Source organism: Bombus flavifrons, chromosome 4, assembly GCF_040668555.2.
Source record: "Bombus flavifrons isolate JBK064 chromosome 4, iyBomFlav1_principal, whole genome shotgun sequence".
NCBI classification, from domain to species: domain Eukaryota; kingdom Metazoa; phylum Arthropoda; class Insecta; order Hymenoptera; family Apidae; genus Bombus; species Bombus flavifrons.
This window is the reverse complement of record NC_138445.1, coordinates 12,784,628-12,804,750: the sequence shown is the minus strand read 5'-3', so window position 1 is coordinate 12,804,750 and position 20,123 is coordinate 12,784,628. Positions and strand designations below refer to the sequence as shown.

Here is a 20,123-nt window from a genome sequence, read left to right as displayed (position 1 = left end):
TCGAAATTAGTCGACCCGATTGCCACGAAAGCCGGTTCTTCTGGAGGGAAACGGAACAATGCCAATGTTATTTCGGTCGATGATCGAACGTGTGTGCCATGGTCGGAGAAAAGCGTGCCACCGGATCTCTACGAAGTCATTTCGCGAGCCGACCGAATTAGACCGCTGAAAACTTTGCAGCCGTTCCCACTGTTCCTAGGACGACCCTTCGTTCCACCTTGTGTCAGGTGCATCGAATCTTTTGCTCAACGAGCACGCTTCCACCTTGCGGCTTAGCGTTAGCGGCTCGTCCACGCTTTTCTGACCCTCTCGAATAGTCTTTGGATCAAAGAATAATATCCCAACGCACACAACTATTTTTCTAGCTCTTGTATCGTTGCTCGGATCGAAATTAATGCTGATCTTACGTGAAACTTGGACGAGTCGAGTAAAGAGCCGAGTATTGTCAGCGGGGAAACAAAGTGCTAAAGACAAAAGCTGCAATCTTAGCTTGCCATCGTATTATATCGAATGTCCGTCGCGCAGGCGCCCGCGTGTTTACGCGAAATAGGTTGATGCATACACTTTTTTCGATAATCGCTCCGAGAATAGCCAACCTTCGACGCTGCATCGACCATCGTGTTTATCTTCCACGATTCCTTGCGTGGAAACTTTGCTTTTAACTGTCTCCGATGCTCGAAATCGATCGTCGCGGCTCATTTTGGATACGCGAAGAACGCTGTAGCAGCAGGGAAGCGGTCAAGTGCAAAGACCTAAACAGAATGCTAGTCGTGCGGCTCTCTGTTTCCACGACTCATCGCCCAAGTTGCTCGGTTTTCGTTTAAGTATTTTTGACGAATGAACGCGGCTCCGGTGACCTGAATTCGCGTCATTCATTTTCGCGTTGCAACAGCAATGCGCTATTTTCGAAATTGCTCTCGTACGCGGTTTCTAGTCCGAACGATCGATTCCGTCTGCTATAATACTCCGAAGCGCACGCTCGATGAAATTTTAAAGAAACATTAATTGCTTTGGAAAGAAACTTTGATCCTCCGAAGCGAAACTTGGATAGAAAAGTAGTAACGCGTGGCTTATATACAGGGTGGTTGGTAACTGGTGGTACAAGCGGAAAGGGAGTAATTCTATGCGAAAAGAAGTCGAAAATATAGAATAAAAATTTTTTTTTTTAATTTTTCCATCGAGACAACGATCTACAGTGAGATCCGTTATAACGAGACGTGATAAAGTGCACGCGTACCGAGCGAAAATTCAAAGTCGATTTTCTCGAAAACAAAGCCCCAAGCGAAAAATTTTTATTCTATATTTTCGACCTCTTTTTTCGCGTAGAATCGCCCCTTTTCCGCTTGTACCACCAGTTACCAACCACCCTGTATTTTGTCATCGACAGATGATAAATAAATTGTCGCTATCCCTTCGGATGCGCTTGACGCGCAAATTGCGAGACGACGTAAAATACAAAGCGTCTTGCTATTCGCTTTTCCATTCGGAACGTTCTTTCGTTTTCTAGCTGCGACGATCGAGCAGGATATCCGATCGATCAGAAGCTAACCCGTAGCGTTCCTAGCGCGAGCTAGAACGATCGAGCGTTCGAGGATGCACGTTCGCGGGTCAAATGGAGGCGTGAGAGACAATTTTTGCGCAGCAGACTCGTAGTACGTGAACCACGACGCTCCCGAAATAGACAACGCGGTAGAATTTTACGACGGCGACGCTATAACGGCTTGTTGCGTCACTGTTACGCCACGCTTTTCTATAAAGGCCGTTTGTTTCCCGTCGGAGGCTCAGACCGTCTTCCGAAATGATCGTCGATGACGCTCGAGTCTCGCGCTTCTAAACCTACCGCGTGTTTTTTATCAGAAATATTCACAAGCTTGCCGACGCTCTCGCCGAAATTCCTTACGAGATTCTACCGAGATCCGGTTACGATTACGTTGGCCGTACGCCCGAATACGAACTGGGAGGGAACAATGCGAACGTTCGTTGCGTGTTTCTGTATTTTATTGTCAGACAGAGTGAAAGAGTATTGATCGTCGATCGACGAAAGGCTGTTGATCGTCGATCAAACGAGTCTTTTGAGGATCGAGCGTTGTCCTCAGCGGGTAGTGGCTCGTGTGTGGCTGAGTGTGACTCGTTTCACTTACCGAAACCAGAGACCACTGCTTTTACTGCTGCAGAAAAAATCAAAGACGATCGCGAAGATCCGAGAACGCCGGACTCGACGTGACTCGCGCGAATCGGGAGGACGGGAAACGCGACTAGATTCGATCGAAGAGGGAAGAACGGGTTGGTCGATTATTCTCGCGGTTTGCTAGGCCTTTCGTTCGCCTCCAATTGACTGACTCTAATAAAAGACGGGAACGGTTCTCGGTGTCTGGACACTACGCGATCGTGGTGGGAGCTTCGACAAGAAATCAAAATAGATTACCGACCGGCCGCAGGTGCGATTAATAGGGTTTCCGGTTGGAAGAAAACCAATTCGGACGTGTTAGACGAACGAGAAAGGTGGTAACAAATTGTAACAACTGAAGCTTTGTAGCTTCTCGAGTTAGCCGCGTTCCAGAGCAACCATCTTTCGTTCGCATCGAAGTTTCTCGATTCTGAAAAACTTCGGTTTAGTACTGTCACAGTTTGAGTTAATAAAAAAGAAAAAGATGAAACATCGACGAGTTGTTTGATTATCCCAGTCATTTCTTTGAGAAGAAGAAACATGGAAACGCGCGGTACTCGATTGATCGTATATTTGAGTAACGTTTAATACAGACATCGAAACGAGTGAGTAAAGTTATTAGTCAGCGACGAATCGAGATAAAAAGATCGTAGGTTTGGCCAATTCGCGTTTCTACAACATAATTCGCATTGCGCAGTGGCCACGGTGACGAACATGCTTGTACGATGTTCGGCTTCAATCCTACACGATTCCTATTTCCGTCCATCTAAATAAAGCCGAAAGCGGCCCAGTTCCGGCGCAACGCGCGAGACAACGCCTCGCGATTGCGCTGCACTTCGTATCACTATGCCGCAGATATTTTAACAACAGCCAGACTGTTTACGATTAGTCAAGATCGACGTTTAAACTGTCACGAGAGCTCGATATCTGTCAGCGAGAACAGCGAAAGTTTCCAGACAAGGGAGAGAAAGATTCTGGAACAACCGAATAAATCGTTTGACGATTGCATAAAATTGCACGGTAACTTGTATATTACTCAATGAGAATTTATTTGCGCCGGTGATCGCGGCAATGTCGACGGTAAATCGTTCGTAAGCTCGGAAACGATGTTCTCGTACACTTAAGAGCGGTAAACAGGCCCGAGCTTGGCACGAATCGCGATTTACGCGCACCTTGACAGCTGACTGTGCGCATTTGGGTCACCGGTGAGATTTCAGGTTTTCTTAATGCGAAAGCAATGCCACCGATGCAATAAAAACGCTCGGCGGAACGATGCAAAGTACCTTCGCAAAACAGTCGCGCGCGATCTTTCGTTTTTTCGCCGGATCTTAACCGTAAATGGAAAAATCAACCGCGTGTGGGAAGACGAATCAGATTTGCTTGAAAGAGTAACAATAAAAACTGTTGGCTTCGTGAAAATTAATTAAAATATATGAATTATCGTTTATTCCGCGCGAACGATTCAGTATTTCCCGCGTTAGAATTCGAAACGTGCATCGAGATTCGTTTCTATGTATCGATGGCAACGATCGAGGTTAGCAAACCTCTACCGTCGATAAAGGAGATTTCAGTAGATAAGAAGGTTTCGTCACGGAATGAGCTACGGCTATCTTACTAGCGCCGCACGGTAAGTTTATCTGATCGGGTACGGCCGGTACTATTTCCTCTTTCGAGCGGGAAATTGAAAACATTTAAGGACGTTTCATTAAGCAATTCGCAGCTTGTTCTCACTTTCGTCGACTTAAACGTTGCCATAAATTGTCGCAGAAGTTTCGATTTCCGAAATTTGCGAGCAAACGGCAAATAAACGTACTCACCTCGTCGCAAGCTGCGCACCTGGGTTTCAGCTGTTCGGCGTAATGCCTCTCGCAGAACAGAGTGTCGTCGTGTACGCAGTAAGCGAGATCAACGAGAAGCTCCTTACACTCTGTGCATCGGAAACAAGCAGGATGATACAAAAGACCCAACTTGCTCGCTGATACGGCGAGGCTACCGTATTTCAGGGGCGCGTGACACGCGCCGCATTCCTACAAACGAATCAAACACTCTTAGTTTCGTACTTCGATAGAATAATAATATTCACGTTGATACTTACGAGATCTCTCTCGAGTACTTCTTGTACGCTTCCGATATCCAACGCGATCTCGTTCCTCGCCGCCATAAAATCGTCGGCGCTACTGGCATGTTTCGGATTCAAATGGCGACAATAAGCTCTGGCTAAGTCCTGCTTAGGTAGCTGAATCGCCAATTGTCGGTCCCTGTATCGTTCCCCAGGCGTGCCTAGCCTGGGTACGGATATCTCCGGCAGCATGGAGAAGTATTCTTCCACCTGTAACAAAAGGGAAACGAGCGTGATGTAGCGTCGATGTAATTTCTAACGAAACAAGGACGGATCGCTGCAAAAACTCGCGTGTCTATCCAATGTCCAGTAAGATATGGTAAACGCGATTGGGTAACGGAAGGAGCGAAAGATAGAGCATCCGCCGATGATAAAGACCAGCTCCTGGTAATTTACGCCGAGGGCTTTGGAAAATATTGTAAACTGCAAGCGCGTGTAAACGACCGTGAACGCGTAACGCAACGTTTTTCACGATCGTATTACCACTGTATCTCGTTATTAGAGAGTTGGTTCCATCTGCAGATGGTATCCTCTCGACGTAATCGACCAGATAACTCCCGACAATTGTAGAATTTCATGTGTTACGATTGTTTGTTGAATCTCGGCGGTTGCGTCAAATCGAGACGGTACGCGCGCGGTTAAACGGGATGGAGCAGGAAACGATTATCACGTTGCACGGAACGAGCACGGAGGAAACGATCGCGATTACCCACCTTGTGAGCTGGTAGACCAGGAGGAGCCCAGGCGAGGCCCTTCTCCCTGGGGTCGAAAGCAACCGGGCACGAAGATTCTTCGCCTTTAAGGCCCAAACGAGACCTGACCGACACCCATTCTTCGTGGCATACATCGTGCGCCTCTCGGGGACACTTGCAACTGGTGCAGTTCTTTCTGAAAAGGAGAAAGAATCTCTCAGTGATTCGTTACTTTGCAAAGTCATGCATCATTCATGATATACTCGGAATTTCTCGTGGTATCGAGCAAGAAGATTAATGTCTCTCTCCCGTTTAGGAAACTGCCTTAGTTTCCCCGTGGCTGTATGTAGGGCGGACACCAATACCTTAGCTGCACGTATCTATTAAACCGAGAGGATACCACGGAGGCTAAATATTCGTCTCCAGTCTTTCATTAACTCCGGATACGTCTCCATGTCCTGATAGAACCTTTAATCGAATCCAGTTTTATTGCGCTTTAACGCGAAGCGCTTCCTGCCGATGCTCTAATCAATGCAAACATCTGCGTTATTTTTTTCCAACGATGTCCTCGTTTCCTATTTTTTTCAATTCATCTACTGTTCCAACTTTGCAACTGGGATACGCTCGTTTCGTCAACGTTAACAACTCTCGATGCCGCGATCTGATTTTTCCTAGCGCGTAGAAAACTACGATATTAATTCGACTAGAAACAGAAAGACGTTTGGAAAAACTTTGCCTGCAGCAATCTGCGACTCGATTCGGGAATAACAGGGGAAAGGCTGATTGCGTAAAAGTCGCGACTCTAATTCCTACCGCCCACGTATCACACGCTAATGGTCGGATCGAACGTCAATCGTATAATCAAGGGGATGCATTTGCCCTGTTGCCGGCATTCATCGCCGTTCTACCGCACCCTTCCGGATATATCAGCGACAAGGTCGCGTCGACTCTAACACGAAACTCTCTTTTCTTCTTTCGTGCATTTGACCTCGATAATACGACTACAAGAGCTCTCAGATAAATCTAACAAAAGGAAGCTTTATCCGGCGCTATATTCAGGAAAAAAAACGAGGAAAAATAAGACGAGGAAGCGACGGGTGGTGCGACGATTTACTCGCAAATCTACGAATTTCGATTTATAGGACCAGACGAATGGTGGAAACGGGCGAAACATAGGCGAAGATCGACGCAGAGGAGAGCTCGTTAAATTTAACAGTGCCAGCGGACGCATTAATGGGCCGCCGTAAAATCGGGTTTCATAGAAGCGCGATTTCGAGACTGAGAAGACATTCGCGCTCCACGCAACTTGACACCTTATTTTCGTCGATCGAGCAACCGAGAACGAAAAAGATTCTTCGTATCCCGTTCGTAAATTCTCGAAGCTAAACTAGTCCATCGAGAGCTCCTTTCGCGGGTCGTTCAAAGTGCGACCGACAGTTCGTAAAAGGCGAAGCATCGCTCTGTTCTTATGTGACCGCGATATCCAGCTATACTGAAACTCATCTTTTCCCCTTGATAATCAGAGAAACAACGATTTTTAGCTCGGTAACCTTTGAGGAATTATCCCCGTGGGGCACAGCGCAACACTTTTCATAATGTCGCGTTCATAATGTCAGAGAAATAGACGCTTTGTTTGCCAACGAACCATAATCCGCCCGTTGGCAAAGAGGTCTTGAGCGATAAAGGGTTCTCGCGGCTGCTACGGAACGGCTCGTTTCTCGCGCCTTTTTCGTTGACAAGGGGACGATAACGTTGAACATCCACCCGCGCGTCGTGTTACGTTCTCTCGATATTATACGAGCGCCGTGGATGTGTCCTGGCATTGCAGGGTGGATGCAAATTAACGTTGACGCCTCGTTAACTCTGCGAACGTGAAACGTAATACTCGCATGGTGGACCATAATTCATTCGCATTCATGGCACGCTGTCCTAGAGCCGTTTCAACTGGTTCGCTAGCGACACGCTCGTTTTCCTTTGCCCACGTGAATATCCGCTGACACCGATTCGATCGCGAATACGATTCCGCTCGTCGTGCGCGTAAAAAGGCAAATTTTCCATGAGAAACACCGCGTTTTCGAGTAACCGATTTGTACGAATGAAGGTTTTTAAATTTGGCTCGATCGTGCCTCGCATCGAACTCGTGAAAAACAACACGCACGAGTTTAAGCAATTACGAGCCTCTTTAAATCTCGTTGCGAACTAGTCAAGGTGGCTTGCTACATAGCTCGAGTATAATCAACAATGGTTAGGAAGCACCGTGCCCTGGTCTGAAATGGCATCTCGTAAAGAGCGACGAGAATCACGGAGATGCCATCGTAAAAAATTTAGCAGAATAATTTACGAGGTCCCACGCGCGTCACGCACGACTATTTGCGTCCTTCGGTTCGAGCAGCGAGACCATACCGCGCGATTAATTCGTCGGGAGATATATAAACCGAGCGATTTGTCCCGACATTCCACGATGGGTGATACAAGCGTAACGCATGTAAGCGGCGCTGTTGGTGCGGAATCCGAAAAAACGTAAAACTGAAGAGGTCGGAGCCAGAGTGGACTTATATTAATGCGCTTCTACCGCGAGAAAAGAAGCCGCGCCGGAGGAAAATTGCCCCGGAATCGTCGCCAGATCATCGAGTTTATTAATTGCCAGCGGTGGAAGATAACGCGTCGACGTGGTTCGAAGGAACACGCGTAACACGACTCGTTAAACGACGCTAATTCGATTTGCACGCGGTGCGATTGAAGGAATCGCGCGCGTGTCACGCGGTCGATCGACCGGCTACGTTTCTATGGCACGGCGCTTCGCGCGCCAAGAAAGGTGCGCGCGTGAAATCTGGAAAAGCGAAAGACTGTGTCGTGAGAAGTAGTCGTCGACGTGACTAACTTCGATCCGACTTTCTAAGCTGCTTTCTGTCGCGAAACGGCCAACCAACGAGCCATCGACGGCAACTCTGTCTGCCTGCTAATGCCGTTTAATTATATTTATGCTGCCCTTCCCCGCCAGTCCTCTCACCGGCGCTAATGGACCTCTAGAATTTTAATTGGTCGCGATGTTATCGAGTAAACGCGTTGCCTTGAGATTGTTAGACGTCCGTGAAAGGTGTTACGGTCTGCCCGTAAACGATCTATCAACTGTGATGGCACGTGTCTGGGAGGAGCAAATATTAACCGTGTACTATCGTTAAACACGTCGGCCGGAATCGAAAGCGTATGTACCTTAGGGCGCCAGCTCGAACTCGATAAGAACCACCGAGAGCTCGATAAAACCTGAATTCAAATATCGTCGTGGTAAAACCTGAATTCCCTACGTTTTAACCCCAGCTAAATCCAAATCCGATAGAACAGGTTTGCCACATAATCCACTCGCAGCAAACTCGTTTGCAGAAACTAACTTTGCCGCTTTCTTCAATTACCTAACTATCAGCTCGAACAGCTCGAACTGGTCGAACACCTTGCAGTACAGGTGCAACACCCTGACGCAGGCCCACTTCATACCGGGCCAGGGTGCCAGGCTGAGATCCAGCCCGTCCTCCAGGGGACACTTGCCGATGGCGAGACCTCGTTTCAGCTCCGCGCCGGAGATCGTTGGAAACCGATTTTTTCGATCGAGCATGGGATTCCTCTTGGTCCGTGGTGCATCCACGCCACCGGGAATTAATCCCCTTTTGATCTCGGCACCGGACAACGTTGGGTACCTGTCCCGACGATCCAACGATACGGCTTTCTTGTAAAAATCCTTCTCGGACACGGAAGGACATCTGGCGCGCGTTGCCTCGTGAATAGGAGGACTCATGGGTCGTTTTTTCGGTTCCGGTATCTTCACTCTGATCCCTTGAGGTTCTGCGCCCGGCGACGATACGCAGGACACCCTCACCTCCATCTTTGGGCCCTCCTGACTCGGTCCCTTGGGACTCATCCTGGGGCCCAAACCCGAGAGCAGCGTTGGCGTCGTATGACGCCTTTGCAGTTTGTCGTTCAGGATGAGCCGTTCGACTCTCTACCTTTGATCTTCATCTTCGCGTCCGCTTCTCGAGATTTCAAGGGTTCTCCAAGCTTCGTGAATCTTCTTCAATGTTCTTGCCAGGTGTCTAGAATGATTAATTTTAAGGCTAGGAGAAGATTTCTGCTTTCTCGTTGATCCTCGTGATCGCTGGCCGAGTCACAGGTGTACCGGACTTTCGTCCCGAGTGTGAGTCATCGAAACTTCGCGATGATTGCCGTTACACAGAGCGAAGATTGGCAAACGGCACGTCGGCACGCGCGATGATCTTTCAAGACGTGGAGTTTCTGGAAAATCACGCGCGAAGATACTTTCACCGGACAAAAAGCTAATCGAAGAGTAACGGAAAGCGGGGCGCGGATGATCGAACGTTCTTCTCGCGTGCAAGAAACGTTCCCGATCCATACTAGCCCGTTCTTTCTTTTTTCTACCCCTCGTAAAAAGTCCCATCCATCGAACGAAAACGTAAGAAAGAGAAACGATCGAAGGAGCGACGAGCGACCGAGAAATAACGCGATACAAGCTGAACGTTCGTTTCGCAACTAGATCGCGAAACTGCCAGTGCTCGTAGAAAAACGGCACGGTCGGTTTATAATTCGGCTCGAATGCAGGTCGATGGTCTGTTTTATCGCCGACGAACGGACGGCTGTCGCCAGAAAAATTATTACATCTAGACGCGAACGAACGAACCACGCGCGCGAGCGCTTTGTACGCGCGGCCGGTTGAATTTATTTTCATTGCGGAAATCGCCATGGTTTACCAAGACACGCGGTTATTTATAGAAAGGACGATCCTCCGGGATATCTGTGCGTGTCATTGGTGTAAAGAAGGACCGAAGGTTGTGCGTGAAAACGCTCGATCGAATCAAGAACCGAGAGATCGAAGCCGAGAACCGCTTTGTTCGTGAATTCCGTCAACCCGTTGTTCTCGAAGATTATCACGTTTTTCGAGCCGAGCGATCGCTAACTTATCTACAAGGTCGATGAAGTCACATTTGCCCCGAATTTTCATTTCTGCCTGCTTTCGATCGGCAACCTGGCCAATCGTTGATGATACAACTCAAACAACCGGTAATCTGAACGCGAACAAAATTTTCGGAACGTCCCATTTTGACGAAACGCGTTCGACGTTCGATACCGTTTTTCGCGGCCATGCTAAACTAATAGAATCAGAGTGCTGTACGTTGTCGCGATGAGATAATCTCTATAAATCTAACATCGAAGATAACAGGATGGAAGCAAGAAGTTGCCTTTTCCTTACACCAGCGTGCTTCTATCGACCCACTCGCGTTCCGATGAAAACGAATAGGAATTTCCGTACAGAGACCTGGCATTAATCCTACACGCTTTTCAGCTTCGAAGCAACATCCACCGTTCCATTCCAGATAGCTGCGGATCTATCGGAAGAGCGATTAAAATCAATTATCCCGGATCTCGCAGAACCGCCGCGAGGAAGACTCGGTTCCAATAACGTATCGATATGAATTCGATCGCTAACCGCCCATTTTGTACCTCCGTCGTATAAATAACACGTTAGACAGCAGATAGCGAGCAACCACGTATGCCGCTTGCAGCGTACGCGAACAAGGTTGACGTAAGCAAGAAGGTAGGAGCTAATAACGTTCGACGCGCGCGTACGATGTATGTATGTATATCGGACGTTAATGGCTTGATATAATCAAAGCCCGGTGACGACCGACTACGATCTTTCTTCCATTTCTGAAATGGTTTTACCTGGAATCCGATTATTCCGTCACAGGTGAATCATCGCGAGCGCAAATCTAGCGCGAGAATCACTGACAGGGAGAAGGGGAAAGGACAAGGGTCGGTTAGTTAGTCAGTCGTCAAATTGCATCCAGGCGAATTCGTTTGCCAAGAAGAGAATCCGCTAATAAGAGCAAAGTATTTTCGTCGTTCGTTCGGTGATCGCGTACCGGTCGTTGGAAAAGAAAAATGCGTTTCGCGATTGAAATATCGGTGACTACGTACATACATACATCGTTGTGTGAACGTATGCAATCGTATGCAATCGTTCGAAACGCTTACAAAAGACTTTGATAAGAAATTCTTACGACGATAAGAAATTTATGTCGTTTCCTACGATACGATAATTTTTCGCGATAGAATGGCCGTTCGCGAAATTTTTCACGCTGCGTTCCCGCGATCAGGCTTCGTACTTTCTGTTTACAGCGACTTAGAAATCGCATAGCGCTCGGCAACAGGCATGAAAACGTTGGATAAGCGTAGTGACAGGTGTCAGGATGTGAAACAAAGAAGCTAGACAGGCAGCTTTCGCGTCAAGGCAACGGATCTTGACGGCATATTATCGAGATAGGAAGGCGGACGGCTAATGGCTATTAATTAGATAAATGTTGGCTATATTAAGAGGCGGCAATGCCGGCCGAATGGAAATAACTCGGTCGCGGAATAACACGCAATTTCGCCTTGTTTTTGTCTTCCCGTTGGCGTGTTTCGTCTATTGCCTATCATCGGCGATCGCGAGCCAGCCCCGCTGGTGTTTTTCGATGCTTGCATCGTGACTCGCGCGTTTCGCGTCCCGACGAAAGTGAAATGAACTAGGGGAGCGGCTCGATGCCGACGTAGCCATCGTCGTTCACGATCGGTATCTCGGCCAAACGAGCACCACGATAAAAATATAAGTAGGTAATCTCGCCTCGGTGAATTCTCCGTCGTTTCCGTTTATCTGCGCGACTCTAGACAACTCGCATCGTGCAGACCGTTCGACCTCCGCCGCGTCTCTGTAAAACGTATGTATATCGCCTACCGTAACAACTTGCACGTGTGTACACAGAAGCGAGGAACGCGCTTCCACTGTTATTATTCGCGAACTGCACACCACCACTCGTAATCTTGGCCAACAGGGCGAAATCGCCGCACTGTCTTCTAGATAGTACCGATGATTATTGCGAATCTGCGATCGGAGCGAGAGGAAGATTAGCGCGATAAAAGTGGAGATACAGACGCGCGCGGTAGGTAGCCGCGGGAACGCGGGAGATTCGAAATGAAACGGCACGGCGCGACGCGTGCCACGTAACAGAGTGCATTCGCAGAAGGAGCGTACTTCAAACTGGCGCCATGAGATTCGACGAGAACGTAGGTAGGTGTGTACCTATAGTTAATACCGGGTGGCCCGTGAAACAGTGCGGCTCGGTGGCGCAGGCGCGGGCGACGCGGATCCCTCGAATGTCGTCGAAAGCTCCGACACGGACCAAGCTCCCACCTTGTCGTGAATTGCAACCGAACACGAGTCGAATTAGAAGCGCGGCCCGCGCAGCTTGCTGATCTACCATTTACGCGCGCTACCAGTCTTCTCGACTTAACCCTCGGCAAATCTGTGGTTTTAAAAACCTTCGAGCGGGCTGATTCTTCGGGATCACGAAACGTCCAGCAAACTTCAAGGGCGATCCGATGCTCTTCTAACGAGGCTACCCTTTTCGTCGGTCGCGTCGATAAACCGACGACAAATCCCTCGAGAGCGACTGGATAAACCGGTAAAGAGCGAACGAACATAACAACGAAGCGACGTTTCGTCAGGGTTCTAATTCACAAACTGACGAGAGACTGTAACGAATGCCAGTGAAAATAGGTAATTTGCTGAACGATCAATAACTTCGGAAGCTGCTCGATTCGACACGCTCTATGACCGCATCAGGTAACAAACGCCTGGCAAATGTCTCGTTACAGCGATTCGATAAAAGGTGTACAACGTGTAAATCACGGTGCAAGACGACGCCGTGGCATTTCGTCGTGGGTCGTTAACGCGTTTGTTGGATGTGAAGTCAGCATTTTCGATTATGCTGCTCGAGGCGTGTATCGCGTTTGAACGACACAGGGAAACGCGTTCAGACCGACCGTTCTGAAATATTGGCACTGTCGCGTTGCACGGAAGTTGTCATTTTGCTCGAACGTGTGCAATAAGATGGACGATGCTTTTACGAATCGTTTAACGCTTGCCATTTCCAGCACTTTTTCGCTCGAACGCAGTCAGCGGAGAAAGGAAAATTACCCAGCTCGCTGTTTCTCGCGAGACCCTCCTCGCTGCTCCACTTTAATTATTATCATTATTTATTTATGCAGCGTAATTTCTCCACGATGCGGAAGAGAAATTACCTTCGTCTTTTTGTGAAAATCCAAATACGGTAAAAGATTCACTGTGCCTCGAAGCGGTCGTATCTACCGGTGAAAGGATTTTTAAACGCATTATCGTCTATTTCTTCTTCTTCTTCTTCTTTTTTATTTTTTTCGTTCTCATTGTCCGTGCGGAGCTATGTCAATCGCAATTGTAAATTGCACAACGACCAATTAAGCGCGGTGCGTTTATCTCGAAGAGCTAAATGGTTGGAAGTAATTTCCTTCTCTTCAAGAGGTAAATTTGACGTCTCGCGTGTTTCCTTGCGTTAAACACAAGGTGAACGCGCCGAGATTCATGCTACATTTGCCGCGTCGACTGGAAGATCTGTCGCGGTCGGTAGATATCTCGTTCTTCGCGCTTACGTAAGAGGAAGCGCTAATAGAGAGCGATTTCGGTAAGCGGGCGAGCCTCCCTCGAAAGCTGCGCAGATTGCCACGAAAATATGACATAAGCCGACAAGATTTTGGCATGGTCTACCAACAACGACTGACGTTGGGACGCGCAAGACAGCCTGTCGTAAACACACGCGTACGTTTCTGGATTATCGCCCGTTACTACGCCTGTCTTTCTACGGGCAAGTATTTCACTTATACGGTATGCAAATTACACGCGAGAATTACTTGTAAATGTTCTCGAGTTTGCGCAAGTTTTTATGGATTTACGTTTCGCCGAAGCGGAATAAAGGAGAAACGGTCGGTCGATTAACAGGCAATCGGTATTTTATTTTGCCAAGAAGTTACGATGCGGAAATTACGGACGCGGAGGGATCTGGCGCTATCGAAAACCGAAGAATAACCGGAATAAGTTTCATACGAATCACCTTGGCAATGAGTCGCTGATTTATTCTGGTACGGACGTGAGTGAGATTTATTTGACGTACCCATATATTTTAACTAACCACGAATTTCTAGGACGTTCGCCGTGAATAACTAACATCGAATGACTTTGAAACAATAAACGATCATTTGCGGTTTTGATCGTGACATCCTGATACTGCGCAGACCAGCTTCTATAGTTTTCATTCGACTTATCTATCTACTACGATAGTTGAGGGAAATTTCCAAACGTAAAACTTCCAGCCATATGTCGCAACAAGCTCGATTAGCTATATTAAATCCAGCACGATTCCGTCCGAAACGTTACGAGCCGGGGAATTAGTCGTATTATCGATCAGCGATGTCGTTAATCTAGCAAACGAAAAGCTACGTAATCGTCAAAGACGCGAGGACGTAGGCTCGCGTCGAGATTGGACAGGTACAAGGAGGATTTCGTAAAATGTCGTCTCTGAATAATTCGCATTGCGTAAGCCATTCGCGGTCACCCGCAGGTTCGCAGAAACACGAGAGTTGAAATAGGCGGAATATACGTTGCAAAATTTTGCGTTCACTAGGCAGACCGATAAGGTAACGTTCGTTGAATTTGTAACTAGAATCTCGAATAGCAGTTGCGGTAAATTTAAACGGAAATTGCTAAATTCCGTCTCATCTGTTTTCGGATGAAACGTAAATTGCCATGCGCCAAAATTAAGCGACATTGACGAACGAACGAGCGGACCGTACGAGTCATATCCATGAGCATCATCCTGATTTAGATTCATAAGAGGGGAGTTTCCTTGCGAAGAAATGCACGTGTGATTATCGATAATTCGAGGAAAAGCTTATCAACTCTGTATCCAGCAGCGACGAGAACGTCTTCTTAATGATCCCATTAAATGAAAAAGAAACAGCCAGTACGAGCTGTCACGTGTCATCCCGATTGTTGAAAAATCAACGATCACCGACGACTCGTGATCCGTCGCTAATTTTCTATCTTTGAATCTATCGCGTCATCGATTTCCGAGTTAGCCTTCCGGAATGTTTTTCAACACTTTACTATTCGAGTTCCTCTTTTCTTCGGAAAACAATGACCCAACGGATGCGCGAATAAGAAATTGCTAAGGTTGCGTCACCTAACATGGCTATTCTCTCTTCGAGAACATCGATAATTCAAGTACTTCGAATCACGAAAACACATGTCCTTACAGTGTACAAACGTCATTGTTGCAGGATTGATCGTGCGTGCAGTCAGTGCGTTCCTCCTCGTGAATATCGGGTGGCGGGCCTGAGAGCGGAGATGCACTGCCCAGGCTCAGAGAAAAAGTTCTCCGTACTCCCCGTCTTCTCATAGCGAAATTCCGTTCTCGCGAGGGGAATCGCGGCGTTTTCTTCCTCATCTCAGTGAGCTCCTTGACGGAGAGTCCATCGTCCCAAACCATGGCCGGAACACTCGCGGAACACGAATCGACGAATCGACGATCGATTAGAAACTGAGTGTATCGCACGGTAATAAAGCGGTCCCTGATCCTCGTAGAGCAGAAGGCTTATCGTTCGAAAGCAAACACGGCCGCGTATCGAGATAACAAAATAATTCGTGAGAAGCTTTCAGAGAATCACGAGGTGGCTCGACCTTCGGCCGCGTCAACACTGAAACCAAACTCGACTGAACGAGGCCAGTTGGTTGAACGACGTCTCATTGGATCCCCCTGGCAGGCAAATCGAATTAACTTAATGCGGTTATGGAATCTACGAGCCTTTCCGTTGTCCCGATCGCGACTCGATCTCGGTCACCGCGTGATGCATGTAACGATCGTTCCGCGTGAAACGAGCCACGGCACACTCGAGAAATCATCAACGCGTAGCCTACGATTTTGTCCGATAACGTCACAGGTGTTACTCGTCGATTGCCGACGATGAATTAACAGAGGACACCGACGATTCGAACGTATGAAAGATCAGCTGAAAATCCCTGATCGCGTTAAGCCAGCTTCCATGTCGATCCACGCGCGACTTTCGACTGGCTGGTCGTCTTCCAGTCGCGGCACATCGCGTTTCGCTTGAGAACAGAAGCCGCAGTGACCTTCGCTCGATGGTTTGCATTACGAACACCGTTGTTCGGAATCGTACGCGGTCTGTGTCATCGCTACCAATCGTTTCTACGTTCAAAGATAAAAGTCTGCTTTTCCTTCTAGCCGATCAATACGGTAGATCCGTGTTCTCAATCACGTACGCGTCTGAGTAGCTCGTTTTATTTCACGCAATCCTATTGGTACGCTTCGAGATGCTTCTCGACTTTAGGTCCTAAATCGTTCGAGTACCTACAGCATTGGGGAGGTTAATACCTGGGTTCAAGCATATTTGGTTCGTAACACGATGCAAGTATCTGTATTTTGCCGCGTGAATCATCGAACCGCAATTACACAGCGGCCTTAATGATATCGTAAAGCGTTTGAAAGCCTCTCTAATACTCTAATCGGAACTTGCACGCAGCACATACGCGAACTGAAACGACCGACGATGGCTGCTATTGGGCAATTGTCGAGAGAACCTTGTTGCTCGACATTGAGTCGGACTTTGACTCTATGCTGCGCGTCTGGCAGCTGCAATCGCGCGAGCCTCGCCTCTAATCGTCCCCTCCATTCGTCGTAAATTCAATCCGCAGTTCAAAGATCTTATCGCCAGTTATTTACAGTCATTGATGTTGAATGTAACGCGCAAGCCGCGTTTTTCCGCAGCCGGAATTTCGTGCGCGAACCACATCGTTGCTGTGCGGTTAATTAATCGTTCGAGACGACGCGTCGACTATGGAAGGAGAAGACGGAACGATTCTCGCGAAACGAACTTGACGCAAGACGCTTTCAGCCACGTGAGACGTATGTATATCGTGGTGTATTCACGAGAACGCTGAATACGACTGAGACTACAATGCCAGTGGTGTCCTCGTCGATAAAGATTATCACGAGCAAGTAACCTCGTTATCTCTGGCTTTGGTGAGGCGTTGCCAACGTGCGTCCCTTGAAACGAGTTGCGTTTAAAAGGACGTTTAACGCGCATTTGCATACAATCAGATTCTCGAAACCACTCCATCATTCGCCTTTATTCCTGTCTGCAGTGGCATAAACGATTTTTCTGGTTGTCGCGTATCCAGGTTTTCGTTTGTTTCTGGTTTTTTAGCGTCGAATTCAACGTGTTACGGCGTTACAACGTACGTCTCGATAACGACGCTTTGCTTCGTGTGTAGCTTAACAAACAGTCGTCTGGGTGAATAACGCCAAGTCTTTAATTGGGAAGTCACGTTTAAGTACCGGGAAGAGCAATACCTGTCGGGTTTCTCAGATACGAAGAATCCTTACAGCTAAGACTTGTAATTGAATTATCGAGCTTCGCAACATTGGGTGATACAAGAATTTCCGTGGCAGTCGTTTTTCCTCCTCTAGAGCTGGATCGTTTAAAAGGTTTGCACAGGCGAAGGGGTCGACGAAAATCGAGAAGGCGGTAAAACGATCGCACGGAGAAACGAACGAACATTCAGAGATGAAACGTGAACGCGTGCTGTCACGGTAGCCGCGATCTGTTTATTTGTTGTAATCACAAAGAAACTTACTCCATTACCGAGATGGCTGACAGCCAGTACATTTACAAGTCAGAACGTGACACAACGCAAACACGTATCCCATCCACGCAACAAGCCTTCGACTTTCGACCAGCCTTCGCTTGATCCTTCTGCAAACTTAATTCCGCCGCGTGTAAACCTATCAGCGTTTAGCAAAGTGTCTGTGTCGTCGTTGTCTCTAACCGACTGTCGACTCACCGATTGCCGTGATAAAGGGAGGAGTCCTCTTTTCCAATGACTCGAGCGGTATAGCTCGAACTCTCCCACTTGGCGCCCATCTCGCGTGTATGCACGTGCTCGCCACGTGGAAATGCGACACGATTCACCAGCGAACCTCCGGTAGACTACGCGCGAGACGATGAAACGAAAGAAACTCGACGAACGAACGACAGGATCACCGACACGGCGGAGACTCGCGAAGCGGCTCTAACGAAGGAAGGTGGAGGCCGCGAGCAATTTTGACGACGATACTTTGCGTCGGCTTTCAGCCTGTTCTCCAGTCGCGCGAATGACTTTATCGCCGGGTTATTTGTCCCGATAGCGCGAACAACCGGTCGATCATACTCTAAATTTAGCGCGGCTCGATCGGTTGAAGAGCGAGCGAGACAACTTGAGAGAAACGGACGATATTACGCGCACTCACGCACGAAGGCACGCACGTCCGCCGGAGAAGGCAGGAATATACGCACTGTTCGCACTAACCGCTGTAACAGTTAACTTGGATCGAAATCGTCGAGCTTCTTCTTCTGCCTCTCCGACGAAACCATCGTTACTTGTGTTCGTGCTCGTGCGCTGTCAATGCCAGCTGATCGGATAGAGCAGCACGCAGCTCGGCTTTACGCGCTCGATGATTTATCGCTGTCCCGGAATATAATGCTCCCGTTCATCGCTTCCTCGGAGCTGAAACGCCACTTTCAGAAAGGGCTTCTCAAAGTCAAGGGGTCCCCTTTCGCTTTCAGAGCTACCGTGACGTTGCATTCGCTCGGTCTTCGTCTTTCTTCAGGGAAAAAGATACGCGTTGTTTCAACGTGCCGTTGATCCAACAGCCGATAACGAGGATCGTTTTAAAGAAACGTCGCGGCAGTAGCTGTCGCGAGCAAAGCAATCGACTCTGACGAATGTCGCAATCGGTATGTAGAAAATATTATCGGCGAGTGAATGAACGCCTACGCGCGCGTGGCATGTCGGCCGTGTGTCTCTCAATTTATTTAATCAGAATAAATTTATCCGCGTCTGCCGATGTATTACTTAACGCGTACTCGTGTCGCAATCGCGGAGTTAATGAAAATCTCGGATTGTTCTAGGATTTGTAAATGTCTTTCATATGTTTCATGTATTTCATGGTATTGTAAAAATATCGGATGGCAGGCAGATCTTCGTACGTTGAAGTCAGATAAAATAAATAATACTAAAATAATAATGATAATAGATTGGAAACTCTTAAAGATATCACACGCACGACACACATTCTTGCCACGCGTAGCCAAATCTCCACGTGACATCGTGCAGTCCATGCGTGCATCCTTCAAATCGTTCCACGCTCGCTACCAATATCTTATACTTTATATAATCGCACGGTTCTTTGCTGTTCGCCATTATTACTCCAATAAGTTTAACGTAATAACCGTAGCAGCAGATACTTTCGATTTTCAGTATGCACTCGGAAGAACTTGTACAAAATAGTCGAGAGAATGTTAAAGCTACTAATGCGAATGTAACATTGACGAGTTCAGTGGACCCAAACGCGCAAAACAAAAAGTGAAATTCTCGACACGATTTGTCCGTGGAAAAAGAGGCTTGAGCGCTAGAAAGCCATGTAAACCGAGGAGAACACGCTTTTGCCAGGAATTCTAATCCCTCGCGTGCTTTCTTCACCCACGCGTCGCATTCCCATACGACGACGACGACAACGACGCGGCGTGATTACGCTTACGTACTTACATATCATAGATGCCAGCAGAATGCGAGCGAGTGAACGACCGCACGCAAGTACCGACGCGATCAATCGCGCCGATATGATTCCAGCGCGAGAGTAAACGCTCTTTATTCGCTGACGATAATATCGCGTTTGTTGTACGACCGCGGACAAGATGTAACGTCCATCAAACATCTTACGAGACATCTTGTCGGCTTAACTGAAATAGAGGTCTTGGAAAAAGTCAAAGGTTTTATAGTATCCTTAGATATAATCTGGAACGATGGGAACAGGAATTTCGTTCGATTTGATCAACGAAATGGATAAAATCGACAGACAGGAGACCTAACGAAGTGATTGGCAAACGAAGATTTACATCGTTAGAGCAAGTATAAAAATACCGAACGTGATGATTCGGATATGATTGTCGCGTTTCGAGTGGAGTTCTCGAAGAACGGTCAGAAACGATTACCGTCGTGTAACATTTTGAAGACAGGTTAACGATTATAGCAGTACTTGTTTATACTTGATATGCGACGACCGTTCGATCGATCTTCAAAATTTAGTAGTTTGTTTTAAGCAACTGGAGATAGTCCAGTGAATTATCGAAGTGTTTACCAGCGCTGGAGTTATTGCCGGTTTATAGCGGATAA

The 20,123-nt window shown here is 47.7% G+C and overlaps 1 protein-coding gene across 6 annotated transcripts in view; it reads right to left on the bottom strand.

Moving 5' to 3' along the window:
- The window catches only part of Lmpt (four and a half LIM domains protein limpet), a 71,470-nt gene that overhangs the window by 20,734 nt on the left and 30,613 nt on the right, over nt 1–20,123 (bottom strand). For 3 of the 6 annotated variants that reach the window (XM_069110727.1, XM_069110726.1, XM_069110721.1), the window contains 3 exons: nt 5,000–5,174; nt 4,263–4,496; nt 3,985–4,194 (listed from right to left, as the gene is read on the bottom strand). In XM_069110727.1, the coding sequence (XP_068966828.1) occupies nt 3,985–4,194; nt 4,263–4,496; nt 5,000–5,174 (619 nt within the window). Of the gene's footprint in view, nt 1–3,984; nt 4,195–4,262; nt 4,497–4,999; nt 5,175–8,388; nt 9,244–15,148; nt 15,565–17,753; nt 17,849–20,123 lie in introns of those variants that run through there. The other 3 variants (XM_069110728.1, XM_069110725.1, XM_069110724.1) reach the window with 3 other exon arrangements.